This window comes from Hibiscus syriacus, unplaced genomic scaffold, assembly GCF_006381635.1.
Source record: "Hibiscus syriacus cultivar Baekdansim isolate YM2019G1 unplaced genomic scaffold, ASM638163v2 tig00110676_pilon, whole genome shotgun sequence".
NCBI lineage: Eukaryota > Viridiplantae > Streptophyta > Magnoliopsida > Malvales > Malvaceae > Hibiscus > Hibiscus syriacus.
In genome coordinates, this window is record NW_024062820.1 from 589,284 (window position 1) to 609,981 (window position 20,698).

The 20,698-nt window shown below is 34.0% G+C and overlaps 1 protein-coding gene and 1 long non-coding RNA gene across 3 annotated transcripts in view; both read right to left on the reverse strand.

Annotated features, from left to right (window-relative positions):
• On the reverse strand, window positions 1-10,708 carry LOC120137971 (protein STICHEL-like). 2 transcript variants are annotated; one of them, XM_039153610.1, is made up of 10 exons: window positions 8,364-10,708; window positions 7,918-8,137; window positions 6,797-7,357; window positions 5,220-6,000; window positions 4,467-4,548; window positions 4,246-4,340; window positions 2,208-2,310; window positions 1,559-1,658; window positions 622-705; window positions 1-58 (listed from the first exon to the last, which is right to left on the reverse strand). In XM_039153610.1, exons 1-7 carry the CDS (start codon window positions 10,524-10,526, stop codon window positions 2,220-2,222), a joined length of 3,993 nt encoding a protein of 1,330 aa, XP_039009541.1. In that variant the 5' UTR covers window positions 10,527-10,708; the 3' UTR covers window positions 1-58; window positions 622-705; window positions 1,559-1,658; window positions 2,208-2,219. The 2 variants fall into 2 exon arrangements, with proteins under 2 accessions (XP_039009541.1, XP_039009542.1); XM_039153611.1 differs by lacking the exon at window positions 1-58 and having other exon boundaries at window positions 703-724.
• The window catches only part of LOC120137974, a 24,968-nt gene continuing 4,450 nt past the window's right edge, over window positions 181-20,698 (reverse strand). The window contains exons 2-3 of the long non-coding RNA XR_005517469.1: window positions 16,255-16,262; window positions 181-191 (exon numbers count right to left, since the gene is read on the reverse strand). This is a non-coding gene — a long non-coding RNA (uncharacterized LOC120137974). The remainder of the gene's footprint in view (window positions 192-16,254; window positions 16,263-20,698) is intronic.

The following is a 20,698-nucleotide window of genomic DNA, read 5'->3' on the forward strand; positions in this document are numbered from 1 at the left end:
AAAGACTCCTTTACACGAGTTTGCGCTGAAATTCCAGGCTTTTTGTTTGAATCAGGATCTGGAAAGATTGCAATGTCAAGTTACAAAAGTTAATTAGTTAAGTCAAGTCCAATTACCTATTATATTACCACAAATTACAATAATAAAAATGGCTTCTAAATATTTCGGAAACTAAAGTGCAAAACCAATGCCTAAAGTTGAGTCATGTCAATTTAGAAACAATAATTATTCTGAGAATACTTTAAAACCATAAATAGGAGCTTAAATTAAGTGGGTTCCAATTTAGTGTAATTAGCCTTGTGTTGACAAATTCTGATTTTTTTTATTCTTTGGCATACTGCATTAGAGGCATGTCTATATCAAACAAGGATATGGCACATTCGTGCTTCATAGAGCAAGCACCACAAACAATTAAGCAGATTAGAACATCCCCAAGAAAACACCCGTTACACCCCTACTTCTCTCATTCTCATGTATTTATATCTTTTCTGTAGATAACAAGATAAAGTAAAGCTTGACACTATTATCAAAAGTCAAGAAGCTACGAACATACATTTTCATTAGAGAATCAATCTAAATGCAGTAAAAAAACAAAGCAAAATCATAATGAATAGCTCTTACAAGATTTTCCCTTCTCTGTCCCATGATTATAAAAAAAACCTGAAGGCAGCCCAGATTGTGTATTGTTAGCCTGAGTACGCTTAGCTTTCAAGGTATTAATTGCCTGCTCCAAGATAAAGCCTCTGATAAGTATATTCAAATAAGATGGATAAAAGTATAAGTATGGCAGCAAAGAAATCACGGAACAAATAATCAATGAGAAATGAAAATACAGACCCTAGGACTAAAACCCAGCAAAAATGAATTAAAATAGCTATAACAAAATAACACAACTGCAGTATTTGAAGCTAAATGCCATCGCCAAAAATTGGATAAATACAGAAACAAAAGAGAGAGAAAAAGTTATTGTAGATTAAAAATTGGATAGAAATTGTAGAAAGTAAGGATTTAGGAACAGAGATCAAAGTGATACTCTGAATTTCTTGATTAATTAGAAGGGAAGTACAAGCCTCATTTAAATAGACTGAGTAGAAGAGTTTAAATATAACCACAATTACTCCTAGATAAGGTTCTATCCTATTTAGAAAATAAAAGGATAAAGTTATAGTTAATTATAACTAGAGAACACGTGTGCGATAGGAAGATAAAAAAAACAGTGCATGTTCTAGCTTTAATGTACTTGAACTTTTCCTCAACCTTGCCAAAGTGCACCAATATTTTGGCAACATAGATCAGATATCAGCTAATCCAACAAAAGTAATTCCTTAAACTTCAAAGATTATTTAAAAAGAACATGGCATATATATTTCAAATTAACAAAAAAGAAGTAATATCAACAACCTTTGTTATGTTGAACCATTTTTACAACCCCTATAAACAAGACTTATGGTTAATTGTCTCCGAGACTTAATCAATTACCTAAAGACTGCTCTCAAAGGCACTCAACATCATTACACATGTCAGGATTCTGAGTGTCATACACAAGGGGAGAGATTACCTCATGATGTTTACGAGAAGCTTGGTGTGCATCCCAATGGGATACAGATTTCAAAACAACATCACAGACCCGGCAGACAGGTTGGTCAGATTCATTGTACCTTCATGTGCAAAAGAAATTAAAGAGAAATTACTTTAGGAAAATAAGTTATAACTAGATATAGCAATAAACTTTTAGAAGATGAAAACCAAAACTGACATGAACCCTATATACATAGAGCAATGAGGCATATCGAAAGAAATTAAATCAAAAGAAATACCAATGCACGTCATATTTTCATCCATTCACGTGGTGCACTACACTTAATGAAAGTATAGGATTTACTCAAAGCTCCAAAAACATAGAAGCAATATCCTCAAGAAAAATTATTGAATTCTAGAAAATAAACATGATAATAACCATAACACTAAGAATCAAATAAACATTATGAAAAGCAAGACAAATTCCAATGCAAGCATGAAAAAAAAATTCCCCACACAAAATCCCTCCAAGTTCCAAAAGGCTGTATTTCAGACCAATCCTTTGGAAAACAGACACTAAAAAGCTAGCCCAAGACACTTCAAACAATTAAAAAATATATATACATTGCTAGAACAATAATACATTCATTTCATGGCTATAGTATATGGTAGTGAAGGGATAAATTTACTTGATAAGGGGATTATCCATGCGCTTTTCCTTCTTTTGTGCATTCAATTTGGCGCGAAACACCGCCTTGTTCCTCCCTTGGGCATCCATTTCCTCCTCGCAACCTTAACAACCAATAAACAAATTATTCTCCAAAAAATGCAAATAATTACTTCCTGAGAAAATAAATTTTATAATCAGTGTTATAAAAGCATAGATTGCCATAAAACATTGAGAGAAAGCAAACAAATAAGACAACAACAATAACAACAAAACACTATTCCCATATGTAATGGGGTTAAGGGGAGGTAGAGTAGTAGGTTGCACAACGCCAGATTGAGAGCAACTTCCGTGAATACCTCCGGCAAAGCAAAGAAATAAGACAGAAAGAACCAAAAAAAGGGGGGGGGGGCTAAATTAACCTGACTGGAAGTATAACTAGTGGGTTCAAATCCGATCTAATTCCCTATTTAATTTGAAAAAAAAAAATTCATAAAACGAAAAAATGAAAACCAGAGACGGAAGCGTATCAGAAATATGAAATATAAAACCAAATAATACAAAGAAGTAAACAAATTAATTCTAAAAGGCAGCTGAAAATGAAAAAAAAATCAATATAGAACAACGAAGAAAGAGTACCTGGCCTCTAGAGAAGTTGAAAAATGAGATATAGAGAACACGGAGAAGCAAGTGAAGTGTGAGCAATGAAGAAGAGGTAGATAAGTTGCGAGTAGAAAGAGAAGAGAAAGCTGCAGGTTAGGGATTGTGTTTTTTTTCATCTCAAAAATAAAATAAAATAGAGTTAATTGCAGATATAGTCCCCAAACTATGATCACATTCTAATTTTGTTCTTAAAATTTAAAATATTTTCCATCACTCCTTAAACAATCAATATCATATCATTTCATTTTAATCCATTCTCGTTAAGGTATCGTTAACCCTACAGACTTTTTAAGTTCCAAAAAATTGAACGCGTCATCTAAAAATATTTAATCTATTTTTGAAGGTCCTAAGTTCGACAACTACTAGAAGACGATGAATGTTGGTCCATTAATAGCTGAAGTTATAGCAGGAACAAGTTGCACTCAAGGTAATTCGACATCTCGAAAACTTCCATCAGAGCGCAATCTGAGTCCACAACCAGTAATAGGACATCGGATCAAGGAGCTAGAATGTGCAGCAATGGCGACAACAAGTACAACGCATGTTTCCTTCTTAGAAGAGTTTGATATATTTGAATGTCCCTTGTTGAAAAGTGTTCCACTAATGGGACAATGCTCTTCTCCTGGAAAGCTTCATATTTCCAGCCCAGTTGTACACAATGAAGCAAGATTGGAGATGGACCGTCAACCTCCACTTGTCTCGAAGGGTTATTTCTGTATCAGTGCCCATCTAGAAGGATTTCCCTGTCTACGAAATCGACCACTTGATAGCTGCAACACATTGGAAGTTCTCCCAAAAGCAGGAAGATGTTCATCCCTTGAAAAACTGGTTAGCAAATAATAATTTCTTATGGTCACTTTTCCTATCACTTTATGTTGCATCTTACTTTGCATCTTACTCACCTTACAGATGAAGAACTGGTTCAGCCATCAACTAGCTTCATTTATAAACCCTTTTTTCCCAAACTTTTTTCTATCGAATTTGACAATCGTATATTATAAACCGAGAATCAAAATTTATACTACCAGAGTCTAGTGCCTGCGAATTTGACAATCGTATATTATAACCTGTTGGAATAATTTAAAAAAGTCATTTTACAGCATGTCTCAATGTTGTTTCAACAGATAAAAGACCGTTTCAGGTCTGGGGCCAGTCATAATGCTATGTATTTTCGAAGCTTTTACAGTTCCCTTCTAATATCTTATTCGCACATAAAAAAAAATGATCAAACCTAAAAAAAACAATTGCCAAATTCCAGCAGGAACTTTACAATGACTTGCCTATCATGGAGCTCACATGGCTTGACAGGAAAAGCAAATACATATAAATTGTGTATATTTATATCTAAAGAAACAAATGGCATCAAGAAAGGCAATAGATTGAGCATTCTAAATTACCTTCTACTTTTGTTTTGTATTTTCTTTGATTTCCCGCACTCGCCAAACAATGAAAATTGTCTTGTTCTGCTAGATCGAACAGGTGTTCCCTTTACCTGTTAAAAGAAAAAATGAAACGTCTTTTCGCATAGTCTCGAAATCAATCTTGCAGGTTTTATATGTTGAGAGAAAGAAAAGCGTGAGTGTGGTGTGTGGGGGGGGAGGTCGCTGCAACGGCCTACCTTCGCCCTTTTAGGAGGCTTTGAGGTGTTCCAACAGAAAATCCCACTGCATCCTCTGGCTCCTGACCCTGATTCATATCCACTAAGAAAAAACCATGAATGAGCACGATGCATACATCACGAGAACAAATCGTAGTCTATTTCTTTACTCAGAGAAGAAAATAAATACCATCCAACCAGTGCTAACATTTTGATGGATGAAAATACTTCGGTCGGTTCGAACAAACAAAAAACAAATCCCTTAGTCTTACTACCACTTATGGAATAGTAAAAATGATTCAAGTTAAATACAAAGTCAAAGACTTGGGAGCAAGATCATTCCTGGATAGTTAAGCAAATAAGAAAATGTACAGTGGCCATCCGTTGCCTTCTAAAGCAAACCTTTGGATCAATTTCAACCAGATATCAAATAATGAATTAAAAAAAAACTTAATTCCAGAACACGTTGAAAAATAAACCATATATAAATGATTTAACTAAATTGAAAAGTTAGAAGTACAGCAACTGTTAGACATGATTCTGGTTTTAAGAGAAGTCAAAACCTTGTAAATTATTTTACCAAAGGACACTAAATAGTATTGGCTTCTAGCTATGATTATGGCCCTTTTCTTTTTCATTTTTAAAAAAAAAAAAGTCATTGCATCAATCTAACTAAACAGAAGTCTTTGAATCAACGTTTAATACTTGACGAGAAGGATTTGCTAAAGGGTGAAAATAATAGGCAAAACCAGTAATGGTATCAGACAAACTCACAGGTTCTCTTTGCTTAAGTTGCTATTGTGCAGCAAGCTGGGAGACTTGGGATAATAATCATCCCTTCTACCTATCTGGTCCTTCTGAAACTCTTGTCCGACATTTGTTTTCAAATTTTTAAGCTCCCGGTTTAGTTCCTCATCCCGTTGCTGAGACGAGAATGCCAACGAATTCACTGATCCCAAATTACTTTGACGATACACCTCTTGAGGCAGAACCTGATTCTTTTCGGGCTTCAACTGACTTAATGATCCAGGAGTGCCTTTTTCAGCAGCTTGTAACCAGGCGGTTTCTAACCTTTGCTCACGTATAATGGATTCAATTCTCTGCATTGGAATCTCTTGCCTACTCTCCTTTGAGCTATCAAGGTCATCTTTGCCTTCAGCTAGGAACTCAGGTGTTCTCACCATAGATTGTGATGAATAATTAGAATAATCTTGTACTCCTCTCAGTTTACCTTCCAAATCACTAAAACTTCCCTTGGATGCTTTAAGCAAATCCCGATGCAAGTCTAAACTAGATAAACCATCTAGCACATTCTTAGGAATGGCTTTTCTATCACTCCCCATTCCGGATGCAGTTTCGACCTGCTGCAGACTTTCCGGCATCTCAGCTGGATTTGTATGATTTAGAGAAACCCCAACGTCAGCCAAGAGAATTATTCGAACTTCTACATTACGTCTCATCACTAGTTCAATAGAGTTTGTAATACTGCTTAAAAACCTCTCAGCTCTAGACTTGATATCTCCATCCGCAAATGCGAGATAGGCAATTAGAACACCTGCCAGGAGAAAAAGAAAAAGTAATAAATAAATGAATAACATAAATTCTCTACATATTACAGACTATCTTGGTTGGATTTTATATCCATTCAACTTTCAGATCTGTTATAAGGCGTAGCAAAATTTCAAAGACTAGAAAGCCGAGGATTTCCCCCCGAAGGAGATGCATAAAACAGTTCATAGCCCGTGTAACATGAGTTACAGATCACCACATTGGTGATCTACCAGTTAATCCCTCTAAGTTGGACTACAATGTTATTTTAGAAAACCATTTTAAAAATTTGAAGCATGGTATATCAAATAGAAAATTTTACCCCAAAAAAACAATAAACCTTTAGTGGGGCTACAACAATGCTTGGAACATTGGACCCAAGACACCATTAATTCTCGTGTACAGAAAATTCATCAAATAAACTTCTTAAACTTTGAAGCGTATCCAATGCTTGATTGCTTTTAGGGTGTATTTCAAAATGAAAATGTATCATGAGATAAAATAAGTAAAACCATCAGTAAAATATATATACTCACATCTCAACATATGAGAGCACAAGTTCTAGGAATGCCGTCAGTAGAATAAAACTATACATGTGCGAGCATCCCGTTAAGAAATTTCCATCTCTTTGGTGTTGCATTAACAATTTATGCATCGTAGACCTTTATGGTCTCTCTCACAAATACATTTTTCACAGACAACAGGAAGATTGACATCACAGATTTGGTGTAACTTTATCAAGAATACTTGTCTCATTCGGTAAAATGCAAAATTACAAAAATAATCTCAAGTTTATAGCTTACCTTCCTTTTCAGAAAGAGACAAAAGCCTCCCATGTGCATGTAGCAGCTGTCTCAATGTCTTTGAGTGACACTTGTTAATACATTTTGCCCAGATGTCATCTAATTTTTCAGAATTTCTGCAGGCAAGTATCATACTTCCATTCAAATTATTGTCATGTGCAGAAGGAAATGCCCCGCCATCCATATATTGACCGTATGAAGTTCTGGAATTGGAACTATAACCATCAATCCTTGACACTAATTCTCCCTGAGGATTGGAATTTCCATTCACAGATTTGTGTAAGGATGCAGAAGTTGATCTCCAAGGCACACAATGAGTTCTGGACTTCAGCTTGTAAGCTATAGCTTCCCTTGAAATGCTTTGCAGTTCATCCTCAGTTGTCTTGGAGCTCTGCCTCCGGCTGCTGCCTAACTGAGTTAGATCTGGCGAAGGCAATGAACCAAGCTGCAACAGAGCAGCTGTAAACCATGTTGCGCGTTCACTTGAAACCCTTAGTTGTTTCTCAGCTTCGGAAAGAAGCTTTAAAGCATCTTTTAATCTCTCCACTTCTGCTTCAGTCACTGCAGCAGACACCAAAGATCAACATGTATATATTTCAAAATAATAAGAATAATGTAAGAATAAAAATAAATACGTAAAGCATTGCAAAAAAATTAGCACTCGAAGAAAATGCAATAGGGGCATCATCTTGATACAAGAGTATCATCTCTTTTACATCTTCACTACCATTGAATATTACCCAGGAAGTACATACACATACTGGCTACATGAAGCCAGCATGCCATTCTCATAGCTGCTGCATTCAATCACTCAGGTTTTTGGGTACAGTTTTTTAACTTTTACCTAAGCGATCGAAAACAATAATAGAGTGAGTGATGCACATTGGATCAAGCACGCGCCTTAGCACCAAGGCATGCTTTTTTTAAGGGCAAAACTAAAACTTACCTGATTGAAGTTCTCTTAATTTATTTTATTTTTACTTATTTCATTAACGGTGATTTTAAAAGAAGAAAAAAAAAAGGCCAAAATATTTGACATTTTTCCTGTAAAGAAGCTTTCTTTGGTAGAAGCTTTCTTTGCTGCCAAAGAAACAATAACAAAGTCATTGAATGATACTCACAAGCTCTTCCACCAAAGTGTGAGCTGCTGTACTTAGAATCAGTAATATTGTATGTTCCAGCAATGATGTCCATAATAAGGCTGGCCAATTGAGAGATCAAAATCATCGGATCAACCCCCGATTCCATCAATTCTCTAGCTCTTTTTACTGTTTCTGTCGTGTCAGATGACATTGCTAATTCCAGAAGTTCCAATAACTTCTCATCTGAAACAACCCCTACCTGCAGGGAGAAAGTTATGTAAACAATTCAAACTGTTAATATGTCAAAAAAAATGTTATATTTTAAAAAAAAAATAGTTCTTATTGCCGGGACTTGTCAAACATGTGATATAATATATTCCAATTTGTTATTAAACTAACCATAACTTTATAACATTCATGAAGTGACTAACTAAAACCTGAAAACGAAGTAACCATTCCTAGAAAGTATTTTCAAGCATACTCACAAGTTCATTTACAAGGGATGCAGTGATTCTTTTACCCAACAAACGTAGCTGGTCTAGCATTGTTTCTGCATCTCGAAGTGAACCATCTGCATTCAATACAATTAAATCTAATGCATCCGATTCAAGCTCAAGATTCTCATCGGTAGACATCTTCCTCAACCTTGCCATGATATCAACATCTTTTATTTTGTTGAAGAGATACTTCTGACACCGTGATTGCACAGTACGTGGAACATTGTCGAGATCAGTTGTAATGAATATGAACAAGAGACGTGGTGGAGGATCTTCATGGAATTTTAGCAATGCCAACCATATTTTGGAGGGCAACAAATGACACTCATCAATAACAAAAACCTTGTAACATGATGAGCTTGATAGGAGACCTGTTGACAGGCTTTTCAAAAGGTACCTAACTCTATCAATTCCTCTTTTATTGGTGGTATCAAATTCCCAAAACTCCTTGTGTTTCCCGGAAACAAACTCGGTGCATTCTGTACAATAGCCACAAGGCTTAGCATCTTCGGTAGTCTGACAATTCAAAGCAGCAGAGAAAATTCTGGCAGCTGATGATTTTCCAGTCCCTCGGGGACCTTGGAAAAGATAAAAGGGGACAATTCTTCCCTTCGAAACAGCATTCATAAGGGATTGTACCACAATATTTTGCCCAATCAGTTCATCAAAGAACATTGGTTTGTATTTCTGACTTAAGCACTTAATATTTTCTGGTGTACCCTCCTCCTCTGGTTCTCCATTAAGAGCTACAATCTCTAACCCATCTTGACTCCTACAGCTCGATGACCATCTCCTTCCATCCAATCTATTGAGGGCCTCTAAATCACGCTCTCCAAAATTTGTGGAGAGCTCATCATCACTACATCCGGTTCCAATGGATGACTTGCCTCTTCCATCAGCACTATTGCTAAGCAGCGGACGAACACCTTGAGCACTTCTCAAAGAAATTTTCCGCTTATTGGAAAGCGAGAATGATCGTCTATGTCTATGGTACATGGATTGACCACTGCAGAGAATGCTACTTCCTTTCCTTCTTAAAGTATCAGATAGAGAAGGAGAATAACAACTCCGATAAACCCCTCTATGCTTTGGGGTCCTCTTTGGCCAATAGCAAGGAATCCCACATCCTTGCTGACCTGGCAAATCCAAAGGGTCATCCACCTCGTCATACTCATCATTCAATGAAGTTGTGGTCGCATCCCATGAGCCAACAACGCTTGGATTGCAGTTGAAATACTTCTTATAAGAACTAGTTGACAGCGCAGGAGTACTATAGGAATAAGAAGAATCGTCCTTTCTGTCAGTTCTCAACAATCTAGAAGACGAATGTGACCAGTTCTTACGCTTGAGTTTGAGAAGCAGTGGGGATGCCCCCGAAATCTTGCGGAAATCCTCGGAATTACTATAATCTTCAGCGTCATCAGATTGATCAACAGGCTCATCCCTTCCTAAACCTAAAGCCAATGCAGGATGAGCCTTGAGTAATTTCCTCGAGTAAACCGAATACCTATTAACATCATTCTTTTTCGGTTCATATCTAGAAAAACCATCAAAATTAGAACTATTCTTCTTACTATTCTTGTTGAACCCCAACATTCTTTTGGCATCTCTACACCTGAACACCACCGACGCAGATCGACTCTCGCCTAAACAGGTATCGCACTTCGAATCCCCACACTTCCTAGCGTCGCTCAAGCTATTTTCATCCACACTACATTGAATCCAAGACGAAGACTTATCCCCATCATCCCCATCCTCATCGTCATCATCCACATTCACGGATGAAGATTTCTGACTCCTCCAATTATAAAGGAAACCCCTCTTATCTTTCTCACTCACGTTGGCATTCCCATTAGCAACACTACGACCATGATGACTGTTGCTTTCAACTCTAAAGGGTAACAAAGACAAATCCAAATAAGCATTACCATTTGACGTATTGAAACTTACACTACCTAAATGATTCCTCGAAGCAGTACAAGTAGAAGTCGAGCCTGCACCTGCTGCTGCTACAGATCTAGAGTGATTGATCGGCGATTTCCACGAAGAAGTGGTCCCTGGATCTCGCAAAACCCGGGCAGCTTTCCGGATTTGAGTCAGCTCCTTCTTCAAATGCAACCTGCTCGGATCAGCCATTCTCACATCCGACATTTTTTTTGCTTCTGGGGTCTCGAATCAACTGAAGAAGAATCACCCCAGAGCTACAGAATCTCTAAAGATTGTACATTTCACTCCCATTCATTGCATCCATGAATACATATGCAAAACTGAAGGGTAATAACTAATAAAAAGGAAATCTTTTTTAAAGAGATAATTATTACAAAGGCAAGGGAGATATGCGAAAAAAGTGGATCGAATAGTTATTAGTAGTTGATATATAGTGTTACCGTTGTCTTCCTTTTGGCTCTGTCAATAATGTTCTGTAAGATAACGAAAATGAAAACTGGAATTCTTTTAGGGTAAACGATATAAATAGTCCCCAAATTTTAAACATATTTCATTTTGGTCATCAAATTGGAAAACTTTTACTTAAAGTCACTAGATCATTAAACCATTAACAACAGTTAACATGAAACCTTAAAAATTTAACAATCATTGCTCCTCCTTTCCTCGTAATTTTTATTATCATTTTATAGTTTTCTAATAAAAAATATAATCGAGTTCTTCTTCTTCTTCTTCTCATCATTTATTTTTCTTTCTTTCGATTTAAATTCATAAAAAGAAACTTCTAATCTCCTCAAATCCTAATTGAAATTTAAAGATAAAACTTTGTAATTGGCTATCATCAATCATTAGATCAACTTGAAATTAAATTATATTAATCTTCTGATCTAATAGAGCCTTCCTACAATTGGAATTAATCGACAACTGTAACTTGGCCTTTACAATGGGTGTCAACTTGAAATCTTAATTTTTTTTTATAAGAAGACTTTTATCATCTTTTGCTAATGACAACTAATGATAACAACTGTAATAAAAAAATTAAAACTTTAGTGACTGTCATATATTTTTTACAAGTTTGATAGTCAAAGTGAAAGTATCATAAATATTTAGTGACATCAGTGTTGTTTATCTTTTTATGTTATTTTCTCTTTTATTACTATTTTCTAAGCACTTTCCAGTTTCCAGGGTTTTTTGTCGCCTTTCTGTTGGCGCCCCCTTTTAAATTTTATTTTGCTCGTCTTTTTGCTCTTTCTATGAAATGACTGATTATCTTGCTTTTAGTTTGGTCAAATTTTATATAAGGCTCTAGTATTATGCACTTTTTACAAATATAATCCCTCTGTTATAATTTAAGCTTTCAAAGTCTATTTGAATTTTGAAATATGTGTTTTCAGCCTATAGTTCAACTCTTTCTCTCGGGCTAAAATTGAATCATAAATTTCACGGGACTCAAATTGCAATAAAATAATTATCATTTTAAGGAGTTATAATATAATTTTATCATACACTAACTTATGTTCTTCTTTAATTTTAAATAATATTTTTTGCACAATTTTACCATTTTAGTAGGTCAAGACACATGTTGATTCCATAGCGCTCGTTCTTATTGAGGTAAATTAAACCTGTGACTGCTTAATTATCATTCATTTTTTTATTTTAATTATTAATCTTTTAATTTTGTCAATTAAATTACTTAACTATTAAGTATGGTCAATCAAGTCATTGACCGTTAACATTCAACGGAGGAACTGACGTGATTATTAAAAAATTAATATAATTGCACGTTTAGTTTTTAATATTTACACATTTCGTACACAATTTGAATTCGAAAATTTACTCAAATAAATAAATTATAACTTAAAAATTGATTTTTTTTCCATATAGAATCATATTTTTCTCCCCTTAAACTATATTAACCTCGGGTGCAACATCGATCTCTAATACCACTCCGAACAAAATTATTTCTAAAACAATAAATTAATAGGATTATAATAATTTTTTTTTTATTTTCTATATTTTATCATTTATAATTTTGCAGGCAAAAGTAAATACGCGGAAATATAAATTACAGAAATAATTTAATTACAATCGATCGCACCTTCCTTTCCAGATCTTTAGAAAGTGGTTATAATCTAATCTTGAAAATGACAACAGCTTTATCTCAAGTGTCTTATTCAGACATGATTGGATCATGTCCGAACTTATCCTCAAAGATTAAGACATGTTTGGACCATATCCAAACCATGTCTTAAACTTTTCCAAATCTTAATATTAATTTAATTTGGTCCTCCAATTAGATAAGTATTACATGATCCGATCCCAAGCTTAATCCAATAACAGTGCCTATTGTCGACCTATATAAAATGGTGGCAATAAGTTGATAAGCAATACGTTTTAGTAGGGTTTTAAATAAATCAAATCTAAAAGAATAAATTTTAGATGTTTGAATATTAATTTAGTTTAGACTCACGGTGTCGAGGTGAAGTGACATATGAAATTTGAGATTCGAACGATCATCATCTACGACGGTCGACGGTTATGTTTGGTCATATTCTATTTTTATTTTATATTTTAAATTATATTACATTAAATAAAAAAATTACCACATCATATGAAATAATAATAAAATAATTTAAAGTGATCAAAAAATGACTAATTCAAAAGTTCAGTGACTAATTCGCAGAGTTTATAAACGATAGTATTGTACATCTTATTAAACATATCTTTTGAGAAGAGAATAATGATTTATTGTAATTACTACTGGAATAATGAGTGGAGTGTAATAACTTGTACTCAAATTGATTCATTTTGTGGGATAAAAACCCGCACTGGAACTAATTCGACAAAAATATATAATTTTAAAAATACTATCTTCGTTAGGTGAAATAGAGACCTAATTGAAAATTTTTAAGAAATATAATTGTAATTATCTTTAATTATATAAAAATAGTTATACTATTTTGTCGAGTCTCAATAAGCTTTTTCATCCTAAATTCAAATTCAATTCGGCCTTATCTTTTTTTAAAATCTCCGACTCAAATACAAAATTTCAACAATAATAAAACAAAACAATCTTATAAAATCAGATCGAAACCATAGATTAAGTCAAATACCCATTTCCCACCCCTATGCAGATGAGTAATTTCATAGGGGTGAAGACCCATTAATTATTTTTTAAGTATTAATTAATATTAAATATATATATATATATATATATATATTTTTTGAAAAGAAAACTACCAACCATCAATTAAAAACTATAATTATAAAAAATAAAAAAAATATTTTAACCTTGTTATAATAAATTCTTAGTTTCATCTATGTCTATATCCATGATCAATGTCTTAAGAAAAGTAACTTACGCCGACGTCTGGTCTATTTAAGATCTTATACTCTTTTATGAAAATAGCCATCTTGTTGCTTGCTTTACAATGTTTGTAATTTTCTATGTGATACGTGCATGTTGCATATAAATTATTACAAATATAATCACTCTCATTCTACAATATTTTATCGATTCTTAAAAATTTTGAATTATCATATATTTAAAAATAATAATAATTTATTTTCTTACTTCTAAAAATTTAAAAAAAATCACTCTCTTCTAATATAAAATATTAAGTCCATCCGTACAACTCGTGCTACCATCTTAAAGTGGATTTATGAAGAACTTCCTCGTGAGATCTAGGATAGGATGTAAGTCATTTACTTTATACACCTGGGCTTCATTCAAGGCTTGTTTTTGCCTCTTGCTCGATTTTATTTTCTGATTAAAGTATCTCGTTATATAAAGATAATGAGTTATTATAAATGTTATTGAGTTCTTTTGATGTTGGTCTTCATTTTTAAGAGAGAATATTTTGTTTTTCTTCTTATCTTTTATGTTTAATATTTGTGTTTTTGGATAAAAATTTTGGTGACTATTGTCATCAATTTTCTCTCTATGTTTATGTTATTGTAAATCTTATTTGTTTCATTATTTTTTATTAATGAAACCCAATTGTTATCGTTAAAAAATGCTTAATACCAAAATAAGTGTTAAAATTATACATCTTTTTCCAAATAGGCACCTAAACTATTTTTTACTCATCTCAATGACTAACGTTATCAACATTACCCGTTTAGGTATCCGGTACATCAACGGTGTTAATTCATCTGTTAAGTGTCACGTGTCACAACTAGGGGTGTTAAAAAATACTCGACCCAGTTTACCCAACACGATGACCCGATGACCATAACTAAAAAAACTGGGTATTTATCTAAAAAAATTACATTGGGTTGAGCTCGGATAACAAAATTAGATTTTTTTCAGGTACCCATTTACTTTTTTTATAACTCATACATCCTTATGATATGGTATAGGGTTAATTACCTCATACATCCTTATGATACGGTCTAGATTTTAAATCATTCTCTAAACTTTGAAAACATTCAAAAACACCATCAAAGTATCAACATCATACTCTATTGATCAAGTCTTTTTCACATGAGATAAAGAAGTAATGAAAATTAGACACAACTAATTATCATTAATTAGAATATGATTCATAAAATTAAAAGTAATTATGAAAAATTATAAAAAAATGACTAAATTAATAAAAAAATATATACTTACATGTTGTTTTTAGATTGTTGGTAAAATAAAAAAAGAATTGGGTACCCGATTACCCGAATTACAGATACCCGCAAAATTTGGCTACATGAAAATCGAGTACCCAGATTTGAACACCCCTAGTTACAACCTAGTAATTTAAAAAAATAAAATAAAATTTTATATATATATATATAAGAAAACACAAATCTTGAAATAAATTCAAAACTTTGAAAACCTTCATTTCAACCCCTAAACCCAAGCCGACCGCCAGCTTTTGCTGTCGACAAAGCTCCACCCGGACTCTTATCCCCCGACGACAAAAACCCCCATGAAATCATGACCGATCGACGACGAATCAACATTTTATACCCTGCGAACCTTAAGAAGAAAATCGTAATTTCACACTATTCCGACAGCCAGTTGACGAGAACTAGGACGACGTATGAGTAGGAGGATAATAGGGACTATGTCGGTGGTCGTGGTCGTGACCGGAAAGGGCGGCGACGGTGGATTAAGGTTATGATTTGGGATTTTGGGTTGTTTTATAATATAAGAAAAATTAGTGTTTATTTTTCTTCATAATATTTTCAATATTTTTTAAAATAAATTTTAAAATCACCAGTTTGTGACATTTGTCACTTAACGTGGAAGATTAACGCTATTGACGGCCCAAGCACCTAAATGAGTAACGTTTGTAACATTAGGTATCTAGATGAGTTAAAAAATAGTTTAAGTACCTATTTAGGAAAAGCGGTATAGTTTGGACACTTATTTAGTATTAAGCCTTAGAAAAATAAGTTACTTTTAATCGGAGAACAAAGTTTCTTCAGCGCTATTTTGTTCTCATCCTCTTAAACACCAATTGGTAGATTAAGCATCCTACTTGGTGATGTTAAAGGTCATACCAACGAGAAGAAATAAAGAAGGGAGAGGTTGAAATCCCTGAATATGTGCCAAAACATGGCGAAGTTCTTGAGCACCGACCCATAACAGATTATGGCATTGAACCAGATCCCTCCACTTAACATAATTATCTACCACTGCCTACCTTTTTTTTTAATTGAAATAAGCCTAAAACAGTAGGATATGCGCGTATACTCTTATCAGTTTGCTGCGCAACAACATCGTCTAAAGCTAGGAGGTCTGCTAGCTCATCCAGGGGGAATCAAAATGAACCAAGTTGTAGTGTTGTCGTGAAGCTAGCTTTGCCATCCTATCGACAATATTGTTTCCATTCCTGCTAATCTATTGGATTTTTGTCACCCAGCATCCCGACTGTCAAAGTTTCAGAATTGCGCGAAGCAACAAAATATGGCTATCGATTGATCTACTTTCTCTTACCAATTTGACTGCTCTGCTGCAGTCAGACTGGATCCATAGCCTGTGAATGCCCAAGTTTATTGCAATGAGTAGACCTTCATAAATGCTCCAAAGTTCGTCGTGAAGTATCGATGTTGTGCCTACATTCTTTGTGAAACCTGCAATCCATTCTCCGTTAGAGTTACGAATAACACCACCAATTGAGTCTCGCTCATCAAGTGTCGTCACTGCACCATCCGTGTTCAAGCACATCCATCCTCGGGGTGGTGAAGACCACGTTGGATTTGTCACATGTTGTACCAGATATATGACATGGACTTTGGAGCTATTTGCATAGCATTTTGCCCAGTTATAGCTATGTAGAATCTGTTTTGTAAGTGGCACCCTTAAAAACATAGTCATTCATTTTTTCTAGATGTGCCAAATAAGAGCAGAAAAAATGAAGACCAAGGAGGATTGCTATCATTTACAGGTTGTTGCTTCTGAATATTTTGTGTGATCCATGATTGAAGATCAATCTCGAAGAAGCTAGCATATGAGGAATGTGGAATAACACGCAACCACAGGTTTCAGTTGGGTGGGTAATCACGCAACACATGAATTACAGATTCCATGGCTGCGCCACAAATCGCATAGGAGCAGTCATTTGTCAGCATTCGCCTTCCGCGTTCATAGTTTGTCATGATCTTTTCTTTATAAGCAAGCCATATAAACATGCAGACTCGTTGAGGAGCGGTGATTGACCAAATATTTTTTCAAACATTATTCTTTCTCTTCCATGAGAAAAGCGTAGGCCGATTTGATCGTAAAGTGATGTTCAGGATCCCATTTCCAGACCAGGGCATCGGATATATCGGTAGCCTCAGGCGGCCGAATGTTAAGCACATGAGGGATAGCAGCTAGAACAAGAACTTGGGATAGCACCTCCACGTCCCAATGATTTTATTCATCAATGAAATTGTGCAGCTTCTGAGTTGGGTGCACATGTGTGTCAGCTCATGCATAACCACATAATGGCCCCAAATGTGGTACCCATGCATCATTCCAAAACTTTTATTCTATAAAGTAATTCTTTTACATAAACATATTTAAAACCTTAACAGACTCTGTCAGAGCGTACATATATGTCATGACTTGGTTACATGCCAACATACTAAATTATATGACAATACATACTTTACAAAATATTTCTGATCTGAACTTTGTGCGGAGATATGCTGCTCTACGGATCTGAAGCTTGATCTTCTGACTGTTCACACCTACGTGTAAAACACTTACACGCTAAGTCATAGACTTAGTGAGACATGTAAATACATAAAGTAAACTAACAAATGCATGAACATTCCATATAACACATGTTATACTTATATACCTATTAAACCCATCACTTGCCGGTTTATCCTTACTTATTTCCTTATCATTGATTCAATTCCATCATATGAGCATATATTGAACATAAACATATAACATCACTTCAACCACAACAATAATTACTTATGATCATATCATACATAATCATATCACATCTCATATCACTATTACGCATATACACTTGTTACCATTATTATCATATAATCCTAACTTATCACTTATACATATCGCATATCACATATACCATTTCACGAGAAACACACATATCATTATATCAAATTATGGTTTTTTTTCAAAGCCCATGCACACTATTGAGAACTTAAGGTACGTGAGTACATAGAGGTTGTGCACTATACTGTCACCACAGCTCGTATAAATCCCACTAGGGGCACGTAGAATTTGACCCGAAGGACCACATAGATGTCCCGAAGGATCACATAGACCCTCGACTCTTGGCATGCCAACTATACCTATAGCTCTCATAACACATGACATTTGCATTATCTTTTACCTCATTACACATTCACATATTATGTAACATCCCAAACTATGAGTTAGTGACTAAATGATAAAGTTCCAGAAATTTGGTGATTAAAGTAGAAGAATTGATTAGTTCAATGATTTATCTAGAAATAAATCCTAAAAGTTGTTAGTAATTATCAAATAAAGTAGAGGCAAAATGGTCATTTGACTAATAAAGGAATTAAAAATAGATATGATAAGGATATATATGTTGAGGGGATAAGGATGAAGAGATATTCTCTTAATCTTCTTCTTCATGTACGAGAGAAATAAAGAGCCAAGCTTGCAAAGGTAAGATTCCTTGTTAGCTGATTATTTGTTAATTTTAAGAGTGAGTTTTGATCATTAGGTAATACTTAAGCTTATGGAAAGCTTAAGTTGTTCTAAAATCAAAAGATAAAGAAGTTATGAAAGATTAAAGAAAATGAGTTTCTTAAGGAAATTCTGGAAAAGAGTTAGTAAGTGAATTTTGAGGAATTTGACTTGTCATCAATCTAATTAAGGAATATGGAGTGTTAGAATTAGATTTAAAACATGTTAAAAATCTTGTATGATTCTTGAAGTTAATAAAGAGGATAGGATATTAAGGTTAAAGACGAGATAATTGATTATAAATGAGTTTAAACATGTATATGAAAGTTAGGAATATGAAAGGGGATGAAATATGAAGCATTTGAGTGAAGAGTTGATGATTTTCGGGTTCAAAAAGAGGTTATGGGCAGAGTGCATCAATGCACATTCATAGTGCATCGATGCATCAAGGTTAAAACCCAGAAATCGTTTGAAGGTATATCGATGCACAGGAAGTGCATCGATGCACTATTTTAAAATAAATACATCTAATGCAATTCGTGCATCGATGCATCCCAGTAATAATACAACATCGAATGCATTTTATGCACCGATGCATCAGTAGTTCATCGATGCATACTTTCATTGAAAGATGAAATTGTCATTTTTCTTAGTCTAAGGAGTGAACCATTAGAGTATATTAGCTATAATACTAATATAGATCTATGTATGATGATGTAGATGTAGAACGTGATCCCGTTCCGGATCAATTGAAGGATTATAATCGAATCAAAGCAAAGCTAAGGTGAGTGCAATTTAACTTGTACTTATATTATTGAATAAACATTTGGCTTGTGATGAGCCAGTGATGGAGTTACTATGGTAAGAAGTAACTCCTAAAATGTTATTTGATTGGTGATCAATGTTATGATTTGTGTGATTATGAGATATATGTTTACACATACATATGGTATGTGACCGAAGAGAATGAATATGTGATTATAAGATCAATGATTACACGTACATTTGGTACGTGACTGAAAAGAAAAGATATATGTTCATAAGAGAAAGGATATGAATAAGTAAATTGAACTGTTATGAATGTTAATGCCCATGTTATGTGATAAGAGAGCTAGTGGTATAGTTGGCATGCCAAAGGTCGAGGGTTTACCTATGTTCTTCGGGACATATGGATTGTTTACCTATGTTCTTCGGGACATATGGACTGTTTACCTAGGTTCTTCGGGATCTATAGACTGGTCCTTTGGGACGAATACTGAACTAAGGTTCGGTGCCCTATGAGGGAATTGATACGAGCTGTGGTGACAACATTAGTGCACAACCTCAATGTACTCACATACCTTAAGTTCTCAAATGTATACATGGGCTAATGCAAGGGCTTTAAAGATAATAAATAACTTGTTATGATACTATATATATGCTTTGTTGTGAAATAACATGGATACTCGATGGTGAGTATAGAAAGGTTCAATATATGCTTATATGATAGAAATAAATTAGTAATAATGATATGAGTACTGATAAGTATATTAATGATATATGTATAAGTATGCATTATGTTATATGAAATGGTTTATGGTTTTATTATATGTTTTATATGCCTCACTAAGTCAACGACTTAGCGTGTAAGTGATTTACACGTAGGTATGGAGAAGAGTAAAGAGCGATGTGGAGTAAGACAGGTCAGTTCTCCTTACTCAATGTCAGATCAGAAAAGAGGTGATTAATATGTACTTTAATATATAAAGTTCTAGTTGGCATGTATTCAAAAGAATATATTGTATAAACTCTGAATAGTTTTGTAAACGTTTTGAATAAGTTGAATGTTATAAAAGTTTTTAAATTACTCAATATTTTATACGAATAAATGTTTGAAAAGTCAATGTGACACTTCAGACTCGTATCTGGGTCGGATACGGGTTGGGGGTGTTACATATTCATATCACATAGTTCTTTCACATAGCTCTTTATCACATTTCATATGATCACATAGTCACGTAGTATTTTCCATTAAATTCACATTATCCATCCTTTTTACACATGATCACATCACATACCTTTTTCTCATATGCATATAACATATTATTTATTATCTTTTAACATATATTACATATGTATATAATCTTATGTCATATTATCAATATCTAATATATTTTATTATACTAGCCTACCATATAACATTTTAATAGAAGCATATATGGGTCATATTATTTTCATATATATGTTTTATCATATATTTCATGATCACATGACTTATTAT

What these genes read in the sequence shown, in the direction of transcription:
- LOC120137971 (XM_039153610.1), bottom strand. Translation starts at nt 10,526, where the DNA reads ATGTCGGATGTGAGAATGGCTGATCCGAGCAGGTTGCATTTGAAGAAG. An exon ending in AGCCTCCTAAAAGGGCGAAG is followed by an intron (nt 4,341 to 4,466) that starts GTAGGCCGTTGC and finishes TTCTTTTAACAG; the next exon opens with GTAAAGGGAACACCTGTTCG. An exon ending in ATACAAAACAAAAGTAGAAG is followed by an intron (nt 2,311 to 4,245) that starts GTAATTTAGAAT and finishes TTGGTTGTTAAG; the next exon opens with GTTGCGAGGAGGAAATGGAT.